At 39.8% G+C, this 19,753-nt stretch overlaps 1 protein-coding gene across 1 annotated transcript in view; it reads right to left on the reverse strand.

Annotated features, from left to right (window-relative positions):
- Window positions 1-766: 766 nt before the first annotated feature.
- The window catches only part of map1ab (microtubule-associated protein 1Ab), a 49,665-nt gene continuing 30,678 nt past the window's right edge, over window positions 767-19,753 (reverse strand). Inside the window, exons 3-7 of the mRNA XM_066648530.1 lie at window positions 18,245-18,327; window positions 17,652-17,789; window positions 6,291-17,490; window positions 5,977-6,206; window positions 767-5,052 (exon numbers count right to left, since the gene is read on the reverse strand). Coding sequence (XP_066504627.1) covers window positions 4,897-5,052; window positions 5,977-6,206; window positions 6,291-17,490; window positions 17,652-17,789; window positions 18,245-18,327 — 11,807 coding nt within the window. The 3' untranslated portion in view covers window positions 767-4,896. The remainder of the gene's footprint in view (window positions 5,053-5,976; window positions 6,207-6,290; window positions 17,491-17,651; window positions 17,790-18,244; window positions 18,328-19,753) is intronic.

Consider the following 19,753-nt stretch of genomic DNA (forward strand, 5'->3'; position numbering starts at 1 on the left):
TGCTATAGTGACGGATTCTGATCGTCCATTGACTTGTGCAGCTAATGTCTGGCTGAACCTGCGACTGCATAATGTAGCAGAGAGAGACAAAGAGAGAGTGAATTTATTCTGAGTAAGTCACATTCAGACTTCACTCAGAAGCCAAATGGTGAGGTCATTGCCCATTTCCATTTAGAGAGGGGTAGAAAGTCTGCCAAAAGGTCACTCTGTTGTTTCCCTCAGACATTTGATATGCCTGTGTGTAGGTCCAAATGTAAAACAGTGTATTCAAGTTACCGGCCCCCGACTAATCCATTTGAAGTGCCACATTTGTATTTTTGATTATGCTGGAACAGTCTCTGCTAATATCAGATTTTAGGCACCATCTTAATTGGACACTATTAGGCTGGGTGAACCCCATAGCTCACTCCTCTCAGACACTGAAATCTGCACTGTCATAGTCACTGTCTAGCTTGTAATAGACTTGTAAGCAGCTGAGGTTACGTGAGATGCCAAAGTGGTCAGTGTGTCCCTCGATGCCCGACTGCCCGGCTGTGACTTCTGCCAGTCGCCCTCAGCTGTGTCTGGCAACCCTGTCACTCCTGTTTACTGCTCAGTTGACATAAGCTAGAATGACAGTCGGAAGAAGCACAGTCGATGTTCTCATGACTCTATCCTCAGAGTAATGTTTGAAAGAGCAGGATTAGTATCTAGAAACTCAACAGCATAATAATTATCATGAGAGGAGCTGAGTTGTAAAGAAAACACAAATTTACAGAATTTCAGTATATGAGATTTTTTATTGATGATCACCAGGATTGTTCCCTTTTACAGTAAATCAGCAGAAATCTACGTTTGCATTTAGATTTGAAAGAGATCATATGGAATATTGCACTAAAGAACAGAACTAAGATTCATACAGCGGCAAAAAACAAGAACTATCACAGCGTCTTCTCAACAACATCTTAGGGCAAACAGAAGCAAAGCCCAATAATATGCATATTTCAGTGCTATTAAGACAATTAGCTTGTTCAAATATACCTTTTTAAAATAGTATTTTTGTTTAATTCATTTATTAAACGAGTACATTCAGGATTATAACTAAGGTCACATGCAGGATCTGATGCACTGGCATGATGTATGGGCAAATGAATCCATTCTTTTCTGAGCGAAAACTCAGGAGGATGGGACAGAAATAAAAAGTGTCTTATTGGTGAGGTTTTTGCTTGTTGAGAAGTAGATTTTCACAGATGCTATGATGTTCCAAAATGAAAACGTTTCACAAGAGTAAGTTTGTATCACCTAGTTTGATTGTTATGTACAGGTCTATGTAAGTACTGGAGTTGTACCATTCTTTTAATTTCTACTTTCACACTTCAAGTCATGTTCAGGAGAAGAAAACCTCGCATCTGTTCTTTGTACAATTTTCAGTTGTGGGACAGCCTTCTATAATCTATTTCTTCTTCAGGCTTCTATCATTAAAAGAGTAATGTATCAGTAAAGAAATCAAAACTAGTTGAATAGGTCTACAGTAATGCTTCAACACATCACTCCCCTATAAACACCTCTTTCTCTGCATCCATGTCTATCACACTGTGCCATGTGCATAATTGCTAGTTCTTTGTTTTGTTCAAGCAGCATTCAGCAAAACAACTTATACATTCAGTAATATGTAGTTAGTGCATTCATTACTTACACAGATGTCTGTGTACAGCAGTCACAGCTAATCAACAAGACTAGACAGTACTTGTTACTAAGGCCAAATATTAAAATATATCCATTCCTTTGGACATACAATACAAGATCCCATTTTAGCATTGTGTTCTATCAAAAATACATTTTGTTCCTGGTGTCGGTTCATGTGGTGAGGAGTAGAGAGCAATTTCAGTCAATTTGTATATTGGCTCACTTCATTCTCTGAAGGCCTAGAGGTAATTCCACTGCTTTGGCCTCGGAGCTTCGACCATCAACAGTTAACCTTGTGCGTTCACAGCTAAAACTAATACGATAAGTTCTGCCACTAAAATCGTGCTTATTGTGTCCTTTTAAAACAGTATTAACTACTCCCATCTGAAAAAAAACATAGTAAAAAAATCCAGCAGCAACAGAAATTCATAACAATGAACCAAACATCTTTGAACATCCAATTAATTCATAAACTAAAAATGGGTGAATGGGATCTCTTGGCTGCTGTGGTGCAGCCCTGGCTTAGGCTGTAGACTTTGTACCTCAGATAAACAGCTTTGTTTCAGAAAGGAAATAGCACAGCCATGTACCACAATAGGACTTCATTCATGTACCAGCAGCAGTGGATTTACACGATTACTATGGTGGCTGTAATGGCTAAGAGTGAAGCAAGCTGTATGTCACAGAGTGCAGGGCAATACAGTAGCACTAAGAACTTAATCTTTCATATACAGCAAGTCTTGCTTTTAGTCCATTCTACATATGGCAAATAAACGTGGGACAGTAAGAAAGGGGAAAAAAACAAGGAAAAATAAAAGCAATCCAATATGAACTTTTGTACTATAATTTAGAAACATTAAGAAATAAACTTTATGAACAAAATCTACAAATCAGTTGCAACGAAATGTTAATACTGCTGCTGTAAAGTAAAACTCAACAAATGCATTAAAGTAAGAGTAAAGAGTAAAGTTACGCTTTTTGGTCTAAAATAATACTGTTTTGTTCTAGTGATTTTAGATCATTTATAGTCGGTTGATTTTCAGATCACTCATTTGAATGTGGTGGTCCATAACTCCACAGTATAACAGACATAAGATAACATGAGTATACATTTTGGATGTTGTACTAAATTCAACTGAAAACATTCCATTCAAGCATCAGTACACATCACATATATCTCCTTATAATTAATATACAACTGAATTTCTTTAAAATAAATGAATAATTTCATGTTTTTAATCTAATTATTTACATGCAGTGTACCAGCCCATTCCCATTTTAATTATGGCTCCTTTTCACTCTAGAAAACTGCTACCATACTGGGTGCAAAAATAGGGGGCAATTCATTCACCTCTGTACAGATATAAGGCTACTAAGGACGTTTAATTAAAAGTAGTTTGGACACTAACATTTGGACACCATTCAAAAGCACATCTTCTGCAGCTGTCTTTGCCATACTATTTAAAGTGCTTCTGCATTTTTCTGTAAACTATTTAGTCCTTTTCTAGACAGTTAATGCAGAAGGCACGTTAGGGGACACTTGCTCTCTGCTCAAACAGTGTGTAGGCTAAATAGTGCTGTCATTTACATGTTCACACCTTCAGACATATCTGTAATGCTACATGTACCAGCACAAGCAAGGCCCCTCTCTATACCAGTTTGTAATCATTACTTTAATTAGTTGTTATGACCATGCTTGCTTTTAAAAATAATCTAAAAAAAAACAAAAAAAAAAAACATTGGGGTCTGCAAACTGATCCAGACTCTCAAACTCAAAGCTTCCATTAAGGTCTATGTCTGTAAACCCTCTGTCACAAATCCCAACACTGATTTTCAGCATATACAAGTGTTCTGACTGAATCCTATCTGTAGTACTTTGATGTTGCTACCGAAATGACTGCAGCCAAACTACTGAGCTCGTCCTAGTTCTAGAACACCATATTATTGGCAAAGAAATGTCATAACCTCTTAGACAGCTGAATCAACATCTAGATGGTCAAGTAAACAATAGACAACATGTGTTAAAGTAGCTGCCCTAGCTGTTAATCTGCATGTAGACTGAGATTACAGAAAGATTCTTCCAATATTTGAAGCAGAGCCCTCAATCGCTGTACCACTTAGAAGAAGCCAGAGCTGCACAAGCGTCATGCTTTATATAAACTGAATACAATACCAACCACTGAGAGGATCTCCTTTTAACATTGCAAACTATTTTAGATTCTTTATAGAATGCTACAGACAAGCTGCACTGAACCTTTTGCATTAGCAAATGAGGACTGTAGAACCCCAAGAGCTCAGTCAGCAAAAGACTACCATTTGCTGGTATATGTAATCTACAGTGCCATATTCTTAAAGGCACATACCTACATATACAGCCGCACTGATTCTGAGAGCAGTGAGCAGACAACAGTATTACTTATGGACACAGATTTTGGATTATGTTTACAGGTTTTGTTACCTATGACAAAACAGGATTTAGATTTGGCACTTGAATGTCCTTTGTACGAGCATCTGTTTGCTGATTTGTTTGTTTACCTTTGCTGGTATGTGTACAGTATGTGCCTTTTCAGAATAGTGTGAGTTAAGTCTCAGATGGTAGAACTGTATATTCATTGCCATGATACCTGACCAACAGCCACAACACAGATAAAGACTTTATAGACAATTATCTAAGATTTTAGAGTTTTTGTTTTTTGTAATGACCATTCAAAAAGGTAATAGACTCCTTTATATTCATAGTTTGTCTCCCTAGTTTAAGGTTAGAATAAAAGCGTACTAAGGCATGCTAACATTCATAATGGAGAAAGTAGGGAATGGATGAGGCATGCTATAAAAAATTACAGAGGGAATTTTTGTGCTTCAAATTCAAATTTAGGTCAAGGCATTTAAACACTTGTCTCTGAAAGACACCACCTAGAGAATTACAAGTAAACTAAATGTGCAACAAACCTCAGCTTATGCTAGCAGTTCTCATACAACATCTAGTAATTCAACATCACATTCTTTGCCTAAGTCTTGCAGACACAGTCAAACCTAAGTGTGAATCACAAGTCTAAACCAAAGCTTATAAGGCCTTGTTTGACAGCACTAGGATCTGTTGCCATTGCAGGCTAAGATACAAACTATAAATGGCAGTCGATGGAATGCAAGGCTGAGGGTGGTAAAGTATACACCATCTAAGTCTTAAGGAATGACGAGAAATGAATGTATCTCTCTAAATAGAAAACCTGCCTAAAATTCAATTTTGCAGGCAGGGAAAGACTCATCCTGCATGACCACTGTGCTGCTGCTGGCCAGGACCATTATGTTCAGATCCTGCTGCTTCTCATGGGTCTGCTGATACCAGTCACGAGTCACCTCTGTGTCATGCGTCGGGATCAGGGTCACCTATAGATGGAATATTTGGTCAATGACTGAAATTTTAAATGTGACAGACAACTTTACATAATGCACTGTGGAAACATCTCAAATCTTGTTAATACATCTAATATTCACAATTTTGAAGCTGTTGTAATAATTATAGTACTGTTCAGTTTAATATTAGTTCCAATGCTGGAAAATGCTTCATTATCTCTCAGTACATTAAGTCAATGCAAAAGTCACAGACCCGTTTGATATTCATTACTGGCTTATTTATATAATCAAACACGTATAGTGGGAGAGCATGTAACTTTGAGCTTAATAGTTTAAAAATGTGATATAAATTTGTAGTTTGCAGCTAAAACAAAAAATATGAACATAAGCTATAACATTAGTAACACTTGTTTTAAAATAAAAAAGGCAATTATACTAATAATAGAGTAATAGAGTAATCTAGTACAAAAGTATATGTGGTTGATTTTTTTTTACATATAAACAGATATAAACTAAGACCCCACCTACTCCATGTGAAAGACATATTACAGTGCACACTCTTTACTACACTACACACTCACTTTTTATTTCACATTTTATTTTCCCATTCATTTCAACACATTGACACACACTGCTTGACTTCAACAGAATTACATATTTATTTTGACTCACAATCAATACATCAGAAAGAATTGTGAGTGAATGATATTTAACTAAAGCATTTCCAGGCTGGCCCCTGATTCAGTTCATTCACATTTGCAATAGTTCTTATGAAACTTTAATGAATAATTTAGAAATAATGTAAAACTACTGAAAACTATATAAATCAGTTTAATAATTGTAGAGTAGCAATAGTTTAAAAATGCTCTAATTTGCTAATGTAATTAAAAAAAAGCTTATGAGAATTTAAAAGTGATAACAAGCACTGATTAGCCTCTTATTGTAAGAAAATAGTACCTGCAAATTAGTTCCCCACTGTGCTTTGCCTTCAAGCAGTGCATCCAGAACAGCACGACTAGGTTCTCCGCTGCTTGGGTCATTTCCACTCACTACATAGTATGCGGCACGTACTCGCTTGAAAAATTCTTGATCCACATTTTTAGCACTGCAGTGATTTGGAATGTAGGCAAGGTCAACATAGAAAGGTGGTCCAGGGGGAACACCAGAACTGGACTTTTGATTGGAACCTAAAGGGCAAAAATAGAAGTTAGTTTACAATTTTACATTAAGCGCTAATTTATTGTTTGGTTTGCAAACATTAAAAAGCATACCGGTATTGCTCTTTACACCATTGACAAGCCCTTTTCCAGAATAGTTTTCTCCTTTAGAAGACGGAGTTTCAGAGATTCGAGACAGTCGAAGAGTCTTCTCAGAATCTAATCTTTTAAGAGAAGGAGCATGAGGAGAGGTGTCTTTAGATGCCTGTTTTACAGGTGTTGTGGACCTCTTGCTCCTTGCATCACCTTTACGTCCAGGAGAGGCAGACTTTGGCTTCCCAAGGGTCTTCCTTAGCCCCTTGTTGGTTTTTAAGTCTTTCTTGATAGGTCGCTCGGTGTGGCTTTGCCCGTTAAGAAGAGCTTCTGGATCGATCATGCACACATCAGGGTGTGGGGGTTGGGGGACAGGGTCTTTCATTGGGACAGGTGGAGGATCATGGCTCCTGGGAGAGGACGAATGGTGACCACCTCCACCAGTGGCCGACATTTTGTCAACTGGTAGGTGCTCTGCATCTTCATCTGAGTCAAGGTTTCCTTCTGCTGTGATAGATGGACACTCCTCAGTCTCAGGTGGAACATCTGAGTCAGACTGAGAAGGAAGTGACTCACTTAGAGAGGTAGGAGGAGTTTCTTCTCCCCCTGCCAGAGATACTCCATGTCCAGTTGCCATGGCACTAGAGGGGGCATGTGTTCCCTCCTTACCGTCTTCATGGGAACTGTGGGCATGGTGACGCTGCTGTTTGTGAGATCTCCTCTTAACAGAGTGCTGTTCACGTTCATCATCAAAATCATCCTCTCTTGAGCAGTCGCTTTTGCACTCCTCCTCTCCCTCCTCACTTGATAAATGGTGTGGGCTCGGGTTAATAAAAGATGGGGATAGTTCTCCTTTGCGGTGTTTGTATAATGGAGGCGATTGAGAAGAACTGGCCTCCATGCAGAGATCAGAAGGTCGGGCAAAATCTTCCTCTGACATTTTGGGGGGTTGTTTACTTGATGAAACTGATGTGAATAGAGTCTGATCTTTCTGCTCTTTTGAGTCAAACACAGGCAATTCTCTCTCCTCTTCTTCATAAACATCCTTCTCATCACCAGCTGTTGGTCTCAAGCATGTAACAGTCTCTTGCTGCATTTCAGAATCTGAGGTGCTTTTTTGAATTGACACCTGTGTATCTGTTTTCTTGATATCTCTTTCCCTCAGCTCAACATCCGTTGGTTCCTTGCTGTCCTCTGTCTTTTCTTTATGCTCTATCTTTTCTTCAGACTTTTCTACATGTTCTTTCTCTTTGCCCTCTTTTTTCACCTCCAACTTTACATCAGCCAATTCTTTACTCTCTTCCTTAGCCTTTTCTTTCAGACCTTCACTTTGAAGCTCTTGCTTCTTAGCTTTAATATCGGTTTTTTCATGTTCCATTTCTTCTTTCTTCTGTTTCTGGTCATCCTCTGTTCTCTCTTTCTCTTCACACATCTTTTCGGTTCCTGGGACAGTTTTGTATTCCTCTTCGTTCTCTTTCTGTTGGTCAGTTTTAACATCTTTCTCCTCTTGAATATCTGCTGCCACATATTCTTTTGTAAGCTGAACTTTCTTTTCTTTTTCCACCTCTTCTTTTTCTGCTAGGCCTGTAGTAGTACCAGCCACAACAGGCTCAACTGCTTTGTCTGAAAGAATCTGAGAACTTGTGCAAACGTCTGTTGGTCTACTTGATGAGCCGTCCGAAGACTGCTCTGATGACTGAATTAGCAGATTTGACTGATCGGAATGAACACATTTAGCTGAGGCTTGGAAATCGGCATGTGGTTTGGGCATTGATTCTATGCTCTCTTTTTGAGGTGTAGATCTGTCACATTCAATTCTACAAGGAATTGTTCCTTCATCAATACTACTTGCATGATCCTCTGGTTCAAAGTCAGAGGATTCTTCCTGGGAGTGTTTATCTGCTGAGTCAGCTTTCTGTAATGGTGCAATATCGAACATTACTGCTGTAGCAGATGCTACTTCGGGCTGCAGAGGTGAGGTTTTGTCAGAATCGCCTGCTTTTGAGCACTGTAGGTCAGTCTCGGATATAACTTTTTGTTCTGAAAGATGCTCTTTATCTGATTTCATACTCATGACTTCTTCTTCTGACTTTTCTTCTGCTGATGATGGTTGGTCTTGAAGGAAAGATTTAGACTCCTCCAATGGACTGAGTGGAGAAAACCTTGCAAGACTAGATATGGATTCAGCTGTTGTCGTTGCAGGCGTGAGTCTTTCTGATACTTCCATGTATTCATCTCTTGATTGTACCCCAGAGCTTAAATAAGGTAAATCCATTGGAAGAGATTCTTCTTTAATAGAGGAGTACTCACATGACACGCTTTCTGCATCTGACCTCAAATGAGCAACTGGTGTTGGAATAGGAGCTCCTGTGCCTTCTCCAATGTGTTGGCCTGTTGAATATGAGGCAGAGGTTGATGAGGAATAGCTGTAAGATGAGGATGAAGAATGAGTTGTGTCAGTTTGGACACTTGTCAAGGAATCTGCTCCCTCAAGTGTTTGACCTGAGGTCTTCTGTACATCACATCCATGTTGTGACTCAGTAGACTCACTTAGGTCTTTTTCCTTTGGCTTCTCAGTTTCCTTGGCATCCTTATCCATCACTGTTTCAGAGTGACCTTGACAAATAGCAGAGGAGGTACTAAATGTATCTTCAGTAATGCACTTGGCTTTGTCCTCTTCCAGTGTTGCTTCAGAAACTCCTGATACAATTACTTCCTCTTGTTTTTTACAAGTGTATTCCCTTTCATCTGACAAGTTCTCCTTATCTTGATTTTTCTTGGAATCACTATAATCATCAGATGCCTCTTTGGATTCCTTCTCAGACATTTCTCTGGCACCTTTTTCCAAATCCAAGTCACTGCTGTCTTCTTCTTCTCCTTCCTCTTCTATGTCCTCATAATCATCCTCTTCCTCTGCAAATATTTTTTGACTTTTGGCTGGGTACGTTTCTGTCTCTCCACTTGCAAGTAATGTTTTGCTAGTCATTGTACTTTCACTGCTTGCACACTCAGATACAAGGACATTATCATCTACATGATGCACTTCAGGACAAGTAGGAGCAGGGACCTGACTGGTTAGATCCTCAGGAGATGATTGACAAGGCAGGATATCTTTTTCTGGAGGAGAGTATCTTTCAGATGAAAATGTTTCTTCTTTGCCAGAAGATGAAGCGAGTTCTTCTTTCGGTTGTTTTGCTGAACCCATATCTGCTGTATCAGTTTGTAGGACCTGAGCTTCTGGTATGTTCTCAGCACGGGATGAAGATAATGGGACTGTTCCGGTCTGAAGGCCTAACTGATCTTGTGATGTAGAAAATGGCCCTTGCTGTGGAGCTTCAGTCTTGGCTTTAAGAGATAACACAGTGTCTTCACCAACCTCTTCTCCCTTTCCCTCTTTCTCTGTCTCTGACTTATCAGGATGTAACAGACTTGAGGGAGTGCAAGGCTGTTTAAATGATGCTTCAGAACATGCGCCTTTTGCTTCCTCTTTATAAAGAGAGCAGGTGTCCTCCTTGACAGTCTCCTTTTCTTTCTCTTCCTCTTCCCTCACTAATTTCTCAGATTTGTCTTGGAAGTCTGTGGAGGAGTCTGATGTAGATCCTGGTAACGTTCTATTGTCATATGTCTCTACATAGGTGAAGCTCTTGTCCATGTAAGGAGTATCTATTCGGTCTCTGTCTAACTCTTCTTCTTGGTAACTCGCTTTATTATCTTGCTCTGAGGGAGTACTGGGTTTACTCAGCACAGTTGCCTTTGTCTCTGAGAAAGATGCATGGTAGTCAACCTTGCTAAATGACACTGGTTCTTCATCACTTTGTTCCTCTTTGGTGCAAGCAGCTCCCTGCAGGGATGACTGGCTGGCCCTTCTATTGTCATATACATCTATGTCAAGGCTAGATCGAGGATACTGCTCTTCCTCCTCTCTGTCCTGGTCAAGTTCCTTTGAGACAGGTTTTTCATAGGGCTCATATTTGGATGTTTCATAGCTCTCTTTTTCAGGCTGATAGGTGACATTAAAATCCATTTTCTCTTTCTCTGTTTTTGTCTCTTCTTCATCAGAGGTTTTAGGATGCTTCTCATCAATGCTGTCTGTTTTTTGAAAATCTGAGGAGGAGGATGGTTCCAGTCCTGGAGAGGCCATGTCTCTCTCTCTTTCCATTTCTCTCTCCACTTCTTTCTGTGGTTTCACAGAGTCGGTTGAGGAAATTGGGGTTTCAGTTTTTTTGGACTCTTCAGAGCTTGACTGAACAGTGGTATGGGTAGGTAGCTCTGTCAGTGTTGCAGGAGCTCTGGGAATAGAAGTGAGCTGAGACTCCTTGCTGTCTTTTTCTATATCTGGTGAAAGCCTAGTTGAGTCTCTGGACACACCTTTATCACCTAAATTACTTAAAATTTCCTCTGTTACACTGCTTGTTGTTGATGGCATTTGTTCAGCGCAGCTTTCTTTGGTTTCTTCTGAGGACCAAGGTTCTACTGACAGTGGTCGTGAACCTGCACCACCCATGCAGACGGCATCTCCTTCATCCTCATCTGTACTTTCTTCATTATCTGAGTACTTCTCTGGAAATTCAGAGGCCAGTTTTGTTTTCTCAGTAATAGAATGTGGAGCTCCATGTTTAATCTCTTCAAGGCACTTCTCCTTATATTCTAAATTCAACTTTGCACCAATGTCCATTTTCTCTGACACTGCAGGTAAGATCTCTTCATATGTATGCGGCTCATCATCTCCTTGCTGTTGTGTTTTTGATGTAAGATCTGTCTGATATTCCAGATCTTCAGCCTCAGAACTTGACACTGACAATTTATTCTGAGTTTCTTCTCTGGAGGATTTTTCAACTTCTTGATCCATTTTTTCAGGAATCACTGATTTGGCAGTTGCAGCTTCTACCTTGATCTCAGAATCAAGTTTAGAATCCATTACTGACTTTGATTCAGGTGAAGTTTGTGCTGGCAGTAATTCAACAGGACTACTGAGAGAGACTTTAGCTTCCAACTTAAGCTTTGAATCTCCTGTTTCATCAGATGCTTGTTTGTGTATCTCTTCAGTTTGATTCAGTTTAGAAATACTTATAGACAGTGATTCCAGAGGTTGTGGTGCGGTTTGTTTCACAAGCATTTCTTTAGTTTCCTGGTCTTTTTCAGAGGATTTTTCTGCTGTGGGTGTGGTTCTTTCGATACAAATCTCTTCCACCTGTTTATCTTTAGCATCCTGAACTTTATCAGCTGATTTGGTTTTCTCAGACTCGTACCTGACATCTTCTATATCTTTATCTTTCCATTTATGATCTCCTTCAGGGGAAATATCTGTTTGCTCTTCAGCCAGTCCCGATGTCTGAGATATGACCGCTTCCATGGTGATATCTTTTAATTTCTGCGCCTCAGTTGTTGGGATGTTTTCAGATGTGACAGTGGTTTGAAGATAGCTAACTGCATAACTGTCCTCAGAACTTACGACTGTTTTTTCTCCACTTAACTGCTGAATTTCAGATTTGATTTCTTTCTGGTCTTTATATAGCTGATCTGGTATAGTTGATGTTCTTTCCTCTGAAACTACAGATTTTTCAGTTGTGCTCAACCCTTCAGATATAGCTTCATATTCTGACTTGGATGTTACACATATTTCTTCTCCTGCAGATATGGTTCCTTCATGTTTCTCTGTAGACTCCTGGTCAGGCTTGCTTATTACATCTGACTTTATGTTCTGAGGCTCAGTTTCCTTCTTTAGTTTCTCTATACATACCTGATCCTCTTTTGACATCAAATCTGTTTCCTCTGATGGAGTGTGGCAGATTTCAGGCTGACTCTCTTGTTTTTGTATCTTTTCAGGTTTAATGTCAGATTTAATTATTTCACCCATTTTCTCTGATGTTGACGGCTGTATTTGGGATTCAGCATCTTCCAAAACTAATGGTTTTAATACATGTTCAAGCTTGCAAACTGATTCTGAGTCCTCTGAAATGAAAGAGATTTGCGACTGACTGCTTTCTACAATTTTTTCTCTAGTTTGAAAATCTGATTGTGTGGATATATCTGTTTCTTCTACAGTGTGTGTTGTTGACTGGGTTGTGTCCTTAGGAATCTTTGTAGGTTCTTCCTCTCTTTCAGAGGTTAAATATGTCTCATCTGACTTCATGGCATGAGTCTGCGTTTTCTCCATTTGTTCCTTAGGTTCTTGAACTAGACTGGCTGATATACTGGATGCCTCTGTAACTGACTGACACTCTACTGCCTGTGCATCTTTTGATTCATAATCTGCTTTTGAGGGGACCAAATCATCCGAGGCTTGCTGCTGTTGTTGAGGTTTGATGTCTTCCACAAGCTTTTTAATTGATTCTTCCTCAGTTTCTAATGTATGCGTTGTTGATTGAGCGTCATCCATAGACTTCTTTGTAGATTCTTCGTCACCTTTACAAGTAAATAGTTTTTCATCTGACTTCAAAGGCTGAGTGTCCATTTTCTCAGCTTTTTCCTCATGTTCTTGACACACCAATATATCGTGACCTATTTTGGGGGATTCATCTTCGGCTGAGGGTGGATGCTGTTTTTTAGAAATGTCTGCTATGGTCTCGTCTTTACATGGTTGATCCATTTTGGTTAAAGCTTCTGTTTTGTGTGATAGCACTGTCTGGGAAAGACCTTCCAGTGTTTCTTTAGAAGCTAACAGCTGTGTTTGAGATGTAATGTCTTCTGTCTCCTTTTCCTCAGACACTTGAACAGTTTTATGAGATGCATATTTATCATCTAATGTTAACTGCAAAGATACTGTCTCAGTATCTAATTTTTTGCCAGTCATCTGGTCCACATTTTCCACATCTGGTATTGCTGATAAAATGCCAGGTTCATCTGTAGGCTTAGTTATAGACACATCCAGTTTTTCAACTTTTATATCAGATGACTTCACATCTTGAGGTTGTTTAATTGCCACACTTCCCTCACTCCATTCATTGTCCATTTTTGTAGGTAAATCTTCCATTTTGGGTTTTGACTCTAAAATCTGAGGCTGAATTTCTTCTACCTGTTTCTCTTTAGATTCTATATCCTGCTTAAGTTCTGTTTCAGGCCTTTTTTCAGAAGTCCCAGCTTGGAAATCCTCTTTGGGAGGCCTAAATATTTCTTCTGATGCTGAAATTAGACCTGGCTCTTGTGATATTTCTGTCTCTTTTTCTTTAGATTCCAAAAATGACAGAACTGCTTCTTTATCTGTCTCTGGCTGTGGGGTTTGCTGATAATCTTCTTCTTGCTTCTCATCTGCATCTTCTTTCTCATCATCAGAAAGCTCTTTTTCCTTTTCCTTTTTCTCATCTTTTTCTACAGAGGCTTTAACCTCAGCAGATTTATTATAATCGTGATCATCAAATAAATGACTTTCCTTTTCATCTGTAATTTTGACTTTATTACAGACATTAGAATCATCTTCATATTTATCCTCATCCTCTTCTTTGCTTTCCTGTTGAACAGCCATTTTCTCTGCTGATAAATCTTCCTCTTTCAATAAGTACTCTTCCTTACTTGCAGCTGCTGCAGAGGAGGGCTCATTCATGTCTTGAATCTGAGGTATCTCCTCTTTTACAATAGACTGAGCCTTCTTTTCCTCAAACTGTGTGTCTTTCTCATCTGTTATGATACCTTTGTCTTGTTCATATGGTTTGACTTTGTCAAATTGTGTTCTTTCTTTTTCACTTTCCTTTTCATCTTTACATTCAGAGGGAGCCATTGCATCCTCCTGTTCTTTTTGTAACAGCTCAGGGAATAATCTGGATTTATCCTCAACAGGTGACATTCGAAGAGGCGAGTGGGTGGCACTAGGTGGCCCAGATTGTGCTGGTGAGGCCATTTTAACAGTGCTGTCATCAGGGCTGAAACATCTGTCCTCTGACTCTGGAAAACTGCCTGATTCTAAAACCAATGGCTTAGATGTGACATGTGCCATAGAAATAAGTTGTGCGGCATCCTCAGATGCTGCATCTTCTCCAAGCAATGATGGGGTTCTTTCTTCCGGCTCTGGAAGAGACACTGCTTTCTTCTCCTGTATGGACTCCACAGCAGTAGGTTCAGGACTTTTGGGCTTGTCACCTTCTTTATCTTCCTCTTGGAGTTTATGGGAGACAGCATAGCCTTCCTGCAACTTTCCAAGACAAATATCAACATTTGGTGTTTGATCTTCATACTCTTCATCCTCCTCTTCATCATAGTGCATCTCCTCTGTCTTCCCCTCTAAGGGAAGAGGTGGGAATTCCTCTGAAGGTGGTGACTTGAAGCACTTATCCTCTTCTAGGGAGGATGTTGGAGAGATGGTTCCAGCAGAGTGCAGATAATCCTTCCCTTGGGTCGCTTCTGTTTGCGTTATGGGATGTATACTGTTTACTGTGTCCAGAAGTAATGAACTCTTTCCGGTGTCTTCAGTCTGAGGTGCTGAGACAGATGCTGCTGACTGATCCTCAGTAACAGAGGTTGGAAAAGAAGACAGTTTGTCATATTCAGTGATGGATGTAGCAGAAGAGACATGCTCCTCCTCTGCCAAAGGAGCAGCTATTATGCTGGTATACATTGAAATAGCAGGTTCTTGGAGACCAGTAAATGCTTTTGCTGCTCCTTCACCCATGGCTTGCATCTCCTTCATGCCATGGATTGCATCAAAGGAGCCTGTTTGGTCTGGTACCGAGACATCATAGGTGCCAACTTCATATTGAAGGTGAGGTATCCTGTCCTCTGATTCTTCATGAATCTCCTCATCTGAGATAGTTTGTTCAGTTTCTGAGTAACCTGGTATAGTCTCATCCTGAATATAAGATAAACTCTCTGCTGCAGCGGCTCCTTGGACTGTGGATGTAACGCCAGCTGTCAGAGCGCCCACATTTGACAAGTATGCATCCTCATCCTCTTTGGCCAGCTGAGTCTCCTGACCTATCTTTTGGTCCTCCTCCTTTTTAAACTTCTCATCTACAACATCTTTGACTTCTTCATCTGCAATAGCATCCAAATCTTCGGCCTCCTCTAACTCAGCTTTTTCAATGACATATTCATCTTCTCTATGTCCTTCTTCCACAGTCTTTATGTCTGTCATTTCTTCCCTTTCTTTGTGTTTCTCCATTTCTTCAACTTCATGTTTTCTGTCAACACCCTCCAAATCTTTGCTGTCTTTTGCCAGCCCTTCATCTTCTTCTTCCCCTATGCCCATGTCTTCTTCCTCCTCTACTGGTTTCTTTTCAATTTTCGGGGGCTCGTCCTCTTCCTCTTCATCCTCTATTGCAGTGCCTTCATCCTCATATTTTTCACTCTCCAGTCTCTGGCGTTCCTCTGGAGTTTCCTCAGGTGCTGCTTTGACCTCTACTGTTGCTACCACTTCTTTCTCTGGTTCCTGTATATCTACTGCAGTCTGTGAATCTAGGGCCTCTTCTTTCTCACCAGCAGTGCTGAGACTGAGGCCTACTTCTTCATCAGCACGCTGTTTTGATATTGTGAGGGAAATTTCTTCTGGCTTAGGCAGATCTATCTGTTCAGTTGGTGTCTTTTCTTTCAACACTTCGAACTCTTTGGTCAAATCTTCTGGAGTTGAGGGAACGGATTTGATTTCTCCTGTTCCATTCTCCTGAGGCTCAGCCTCAGTCTTCACAGTACTTGCAGCAATCTCTGCATTTTCTGCCTTAGTCGTCTTGCTCTTTATAGTTTTGGGTTTCCCTTGGGTTTTGGCTTTGTGAAGTGTTTTCCTAACCTCTGGTGTAAAGGGTTTTAAATCAGGTTTGGTAATTTTTCTCAGTTCTGGTTTTGAAACATCCTTGGACTTTAATTTTTTCTCATCTTTTTTCACAGAATCATCTTTTTTTATTTCACGTTTTTCTTTCTTTATCTCTTTCTTTTCCTTGTCTTTTTTCTCATCCATTTTAGATACCCTTTCCTTGGTAAATTTTTTCATTGATTTCTCCTTCATTATTTTTTTCTTTTCTGTGAGCTCCGTTTTTGGTTTCAATGGTCTAGTGTGTTTTTTCTCCTCTTTTTTGTCAGACTTAACAGAATCACTTCTTGTTGCAACAATGGCTGTTTCTTCCTGTCCATCGGTTTCTTTCTTCAAAGTCTTTGTAGGTGTGTGCATCTTGGGTGATGACTTAAGACTTTCTTTGCTGTCAGTCCTTTGCTTTAGCTTTGTCTGTTTTACAGCAGAAGGTGAGACACCAGAGGCTATGTCCTTCTGTGTAGCTACTGGGTATCGTAAAAAGTCAAGGTGTTTAAGCTTTTCAAGCCCTTCAAGGATTTTGTTCTGTGGAGCATTGCCAGGGAACAGAACTCTGACAATCTTCTCTGTCGGATTGGCAGGAAGCCACACTATTAGAGCCGTAACAGATGTTAGATAAGGTACAGATATTTCACCCTCCTTTCCATTGGGGAGCACTATCCCAGTTTTGGCCTTACTGTTACCAGCCCACTTCTGCATTAGAAACTGCATTTCCTTACTGTCCTTCACTGGATTGAGAACAAACATATCTAACCTGCCCACACCCATTTTATGAAAGAGTGTGATGGGTTCAATAGTATTACTAACTACACGGGAAAGAGGTTCAGGCTTAATTCCAAGCTTGTCTAGGTACTGTAGTGTCAGAGAAGCTTCTTCAATACTACGTTTCACTTTTAAATTTGATTCAGATGTACGAAGTTTCTCTGGCACATTGAAGAACACAACTCCAAGCTCTGGTGAAATGAGATTCTTCATCCAATCACTGTAGGTAGTTGAGCCTTGTGACTGCTCTTCCTCCTGCTCTGCTATCTTTCTCTGAAGGAGCCCATTGATACCAGGCAGATTGTCGGCACCAATGTGGGTGAGCAGAATCGAATCAATCCGATCTAAGTGGCGGACAAGTTTCCAGAAGCATGACTTTCTCTCAGAGCCACCATCAATCAGAATATTAAAGCCATTGACTGCAAACAGGCCAGAGTCCCCTCTTCCACCAGGAAAGATGTAGCAGCAAGGCTTTGACAGTTTTAGGAATCCACCAGAAGTGGGTGGCTCAAGTAGGTCAAATGGGGATGGGACATCTACTGTCTCAGAAATGTACTCCGTGAACTCTGTTACACCCTCCATTTTGGGCAGTATGGGCTCAGGATTGAACTTATAGTCCAGAAACTCCCTCAAATGCTGCCCCAAGGAGGTCCAACCTGCCTCAGTCCGGCAGCACACAGTGAGTGTTGCCCGCTGCCCTGGGTCTGCTTTGTCCAGCTGATAAGTGACCTACATATGGGGAGGCAGTGTGTCAGGCTAAACAGAATCTAAAAACCAGCAAAATATTTGTTAAGCACCTCAGTGGCAATCTGTTTTGACAAAATATAAATTTTATTTAATTACCATATTAAATGCAAGCTGAAGATTCCAAGTTGAAATGCCCAACTTACCCCAGGATCTGCAAAGACACGTGAAATGGCTTGATATGTAAACACTCCAGTTTGAAGAAGCAGGTCACCTTGGTCTGAGTTCTGTCCACTCAGGACCAATAACTTATGCACAGCTGGGTCAGACACAAGAGAATGAATCTAGGACAAAAGCAGGGACATATAAGGCATTTTAAAAAAGACATCACAGAAGTACTTTGACTTTGTGTTTTAGAAGTAAAACAGATTTTTTGCTTTTAGTACCATCTTAGTATATTGGATATAAGTAAAGTATGTTATGTGCCTTTGACCAGAACTGTTTTGACCAGAATTGTTTTGTGTTCTATGTCCTTTGCACTTTAATGCGTGTGCACTGTTTCATGTTGCACTAGCTTTACACTAGTCGCACTTTAATGTTGTGTATTGTCTTATGTAGCACCTTGGTCCTGGAGGAACGCTATTTCGTTTCACTGTGTACTGTAAACACTATATACTGCTGAAATGACAATAAACTTCTTGAACTTGAACTTGAACTTGAACTTGAACTGCATGAAGAAGTGTAGTCACATTTCAGAAAATCTATCTGTACATTGCTATTCATCTGTGATTTTTGATACCTCTGAGAGAACGGTATCTTCTGATGGATTGACTAAGACAACTGTCTCGAGTACATCACTTCTGTGTTGCAGAATCCTTTGTCCTGTAAAAAACAAGCAAAATGTTTAATGCTTAGTATTTTAGATTAAAGTCAAGGCAGACACTTCATGCTGGGTTCTGACTAGATTTTGCAAGCTACAATGTGTCAGATGAGCAGTATCAATCCATTAACAAATTAGTTAGATAATAAGTATTCCATGATATGAACTGATATATATATATATATTAGAATTGTGTATTCCCATAAATCATTGACTTGTGTTCCTGTATGATTTAGTTACATTTCAGTGACATCTCACATTGTATGTGAGCCACTAAAACAGCATTAATTGGTCAATAATAATCAAACACAAATAGCATATGTATAAGACTAGTATTTATTAAATATTTCTATATTTCATTTGAAACTCTATTTTATTTATTTTGCATGAATTAATAATTGCATTAGAATTTTCCATTGTATTTTATGTGTTTAAATTTATTGTTGAAACAATGATTTTGTTAAACATTTACGGTGCTCAGAAATCTCTCAAGTTTTGATTACAATTGACAGCTAGTGAGGACTTGGGGGTCAGGGTTTAATGAGTATAAATGACTGTAAGAGGATCTCCATACAAATCTGACAGCAGGTGGCAGGCAAACCGCATGCCACAACTACAAAAATAGATCATTTCTTTTCCTTCATCTCACTGGACCAGCCCAAACAAACATCATCTTTTTCAACTGTAGAAAGTCTGTTATGAGATGAGACCGTATGGGGGAATTACTGAATACAGCATGATAAGAGCTGGGTTCCAAGTCGGACAGAGCCCAGAATGGCCTCTGTCAGATGGAAGCTTGAGTGAACAGTATTCATGAAAACTGCTGAGGCATATTATGGGGAATGTAAACAATGATGGATAATTAGTATTGCAGTAAAACTTAAAAATTGCAGCTTAGTGGTTAGCATGTTTGCCTCCCAGTGCTGGCATCTTGGGTTCAAGTCCCATCTGGGTGGAGTTTCCATATTCTCCCTGTGTCTGTGTGGGTTTCCTCAATTTAAGTAAAGTAAGTCTCTGTACTCCTCATATGTTGTCCTTTATTTAAAATACATTGTTTATAAATGTATATTGTCATCCAAACGCATACAGTATTTTCTTTGTCTAACAACCCATTAGTGACAGAGCAGGCTGGAACAATGAGACAAAGAAACGGTCTAAATCAAAGCCTTGTTGCTTGCTGCAGGCACACAGCCCAGAATAACATCAGCTGACTGCCTAGGTAACAGATACTGTAAGGTGGTTTCTGTTGCTCATCAAAGTTATCACCTCAAGATGCTCAAACTGGTGGAACCATGCTTCTAGAGCCTCCTTTATACAGTCTACTTCTTTTGTGCAAGTCATTTCATTTCAACAGACAGTTCTGTGTGTAAAACCTCTCGGTACTAAAACAGCGCTTTCAAACGTCAAGTGAACCCGAGCTGTAGTTTT

This window comes from Hoplias malabaricus, chromosome 17, assembly GCF_029633855.1.
Source record: "Hoplias malabaricus isolate fHopMal1 chromosome 17, fHopMal1.hap1, whole genome shotgun sequence".
NCBI classification, from domain to species: Eukaryota; Metazoa; Chordata; class Actinopteri; order Characiformes; family Erythrinidae; genus Hoplias; species Hoplias malabaricus.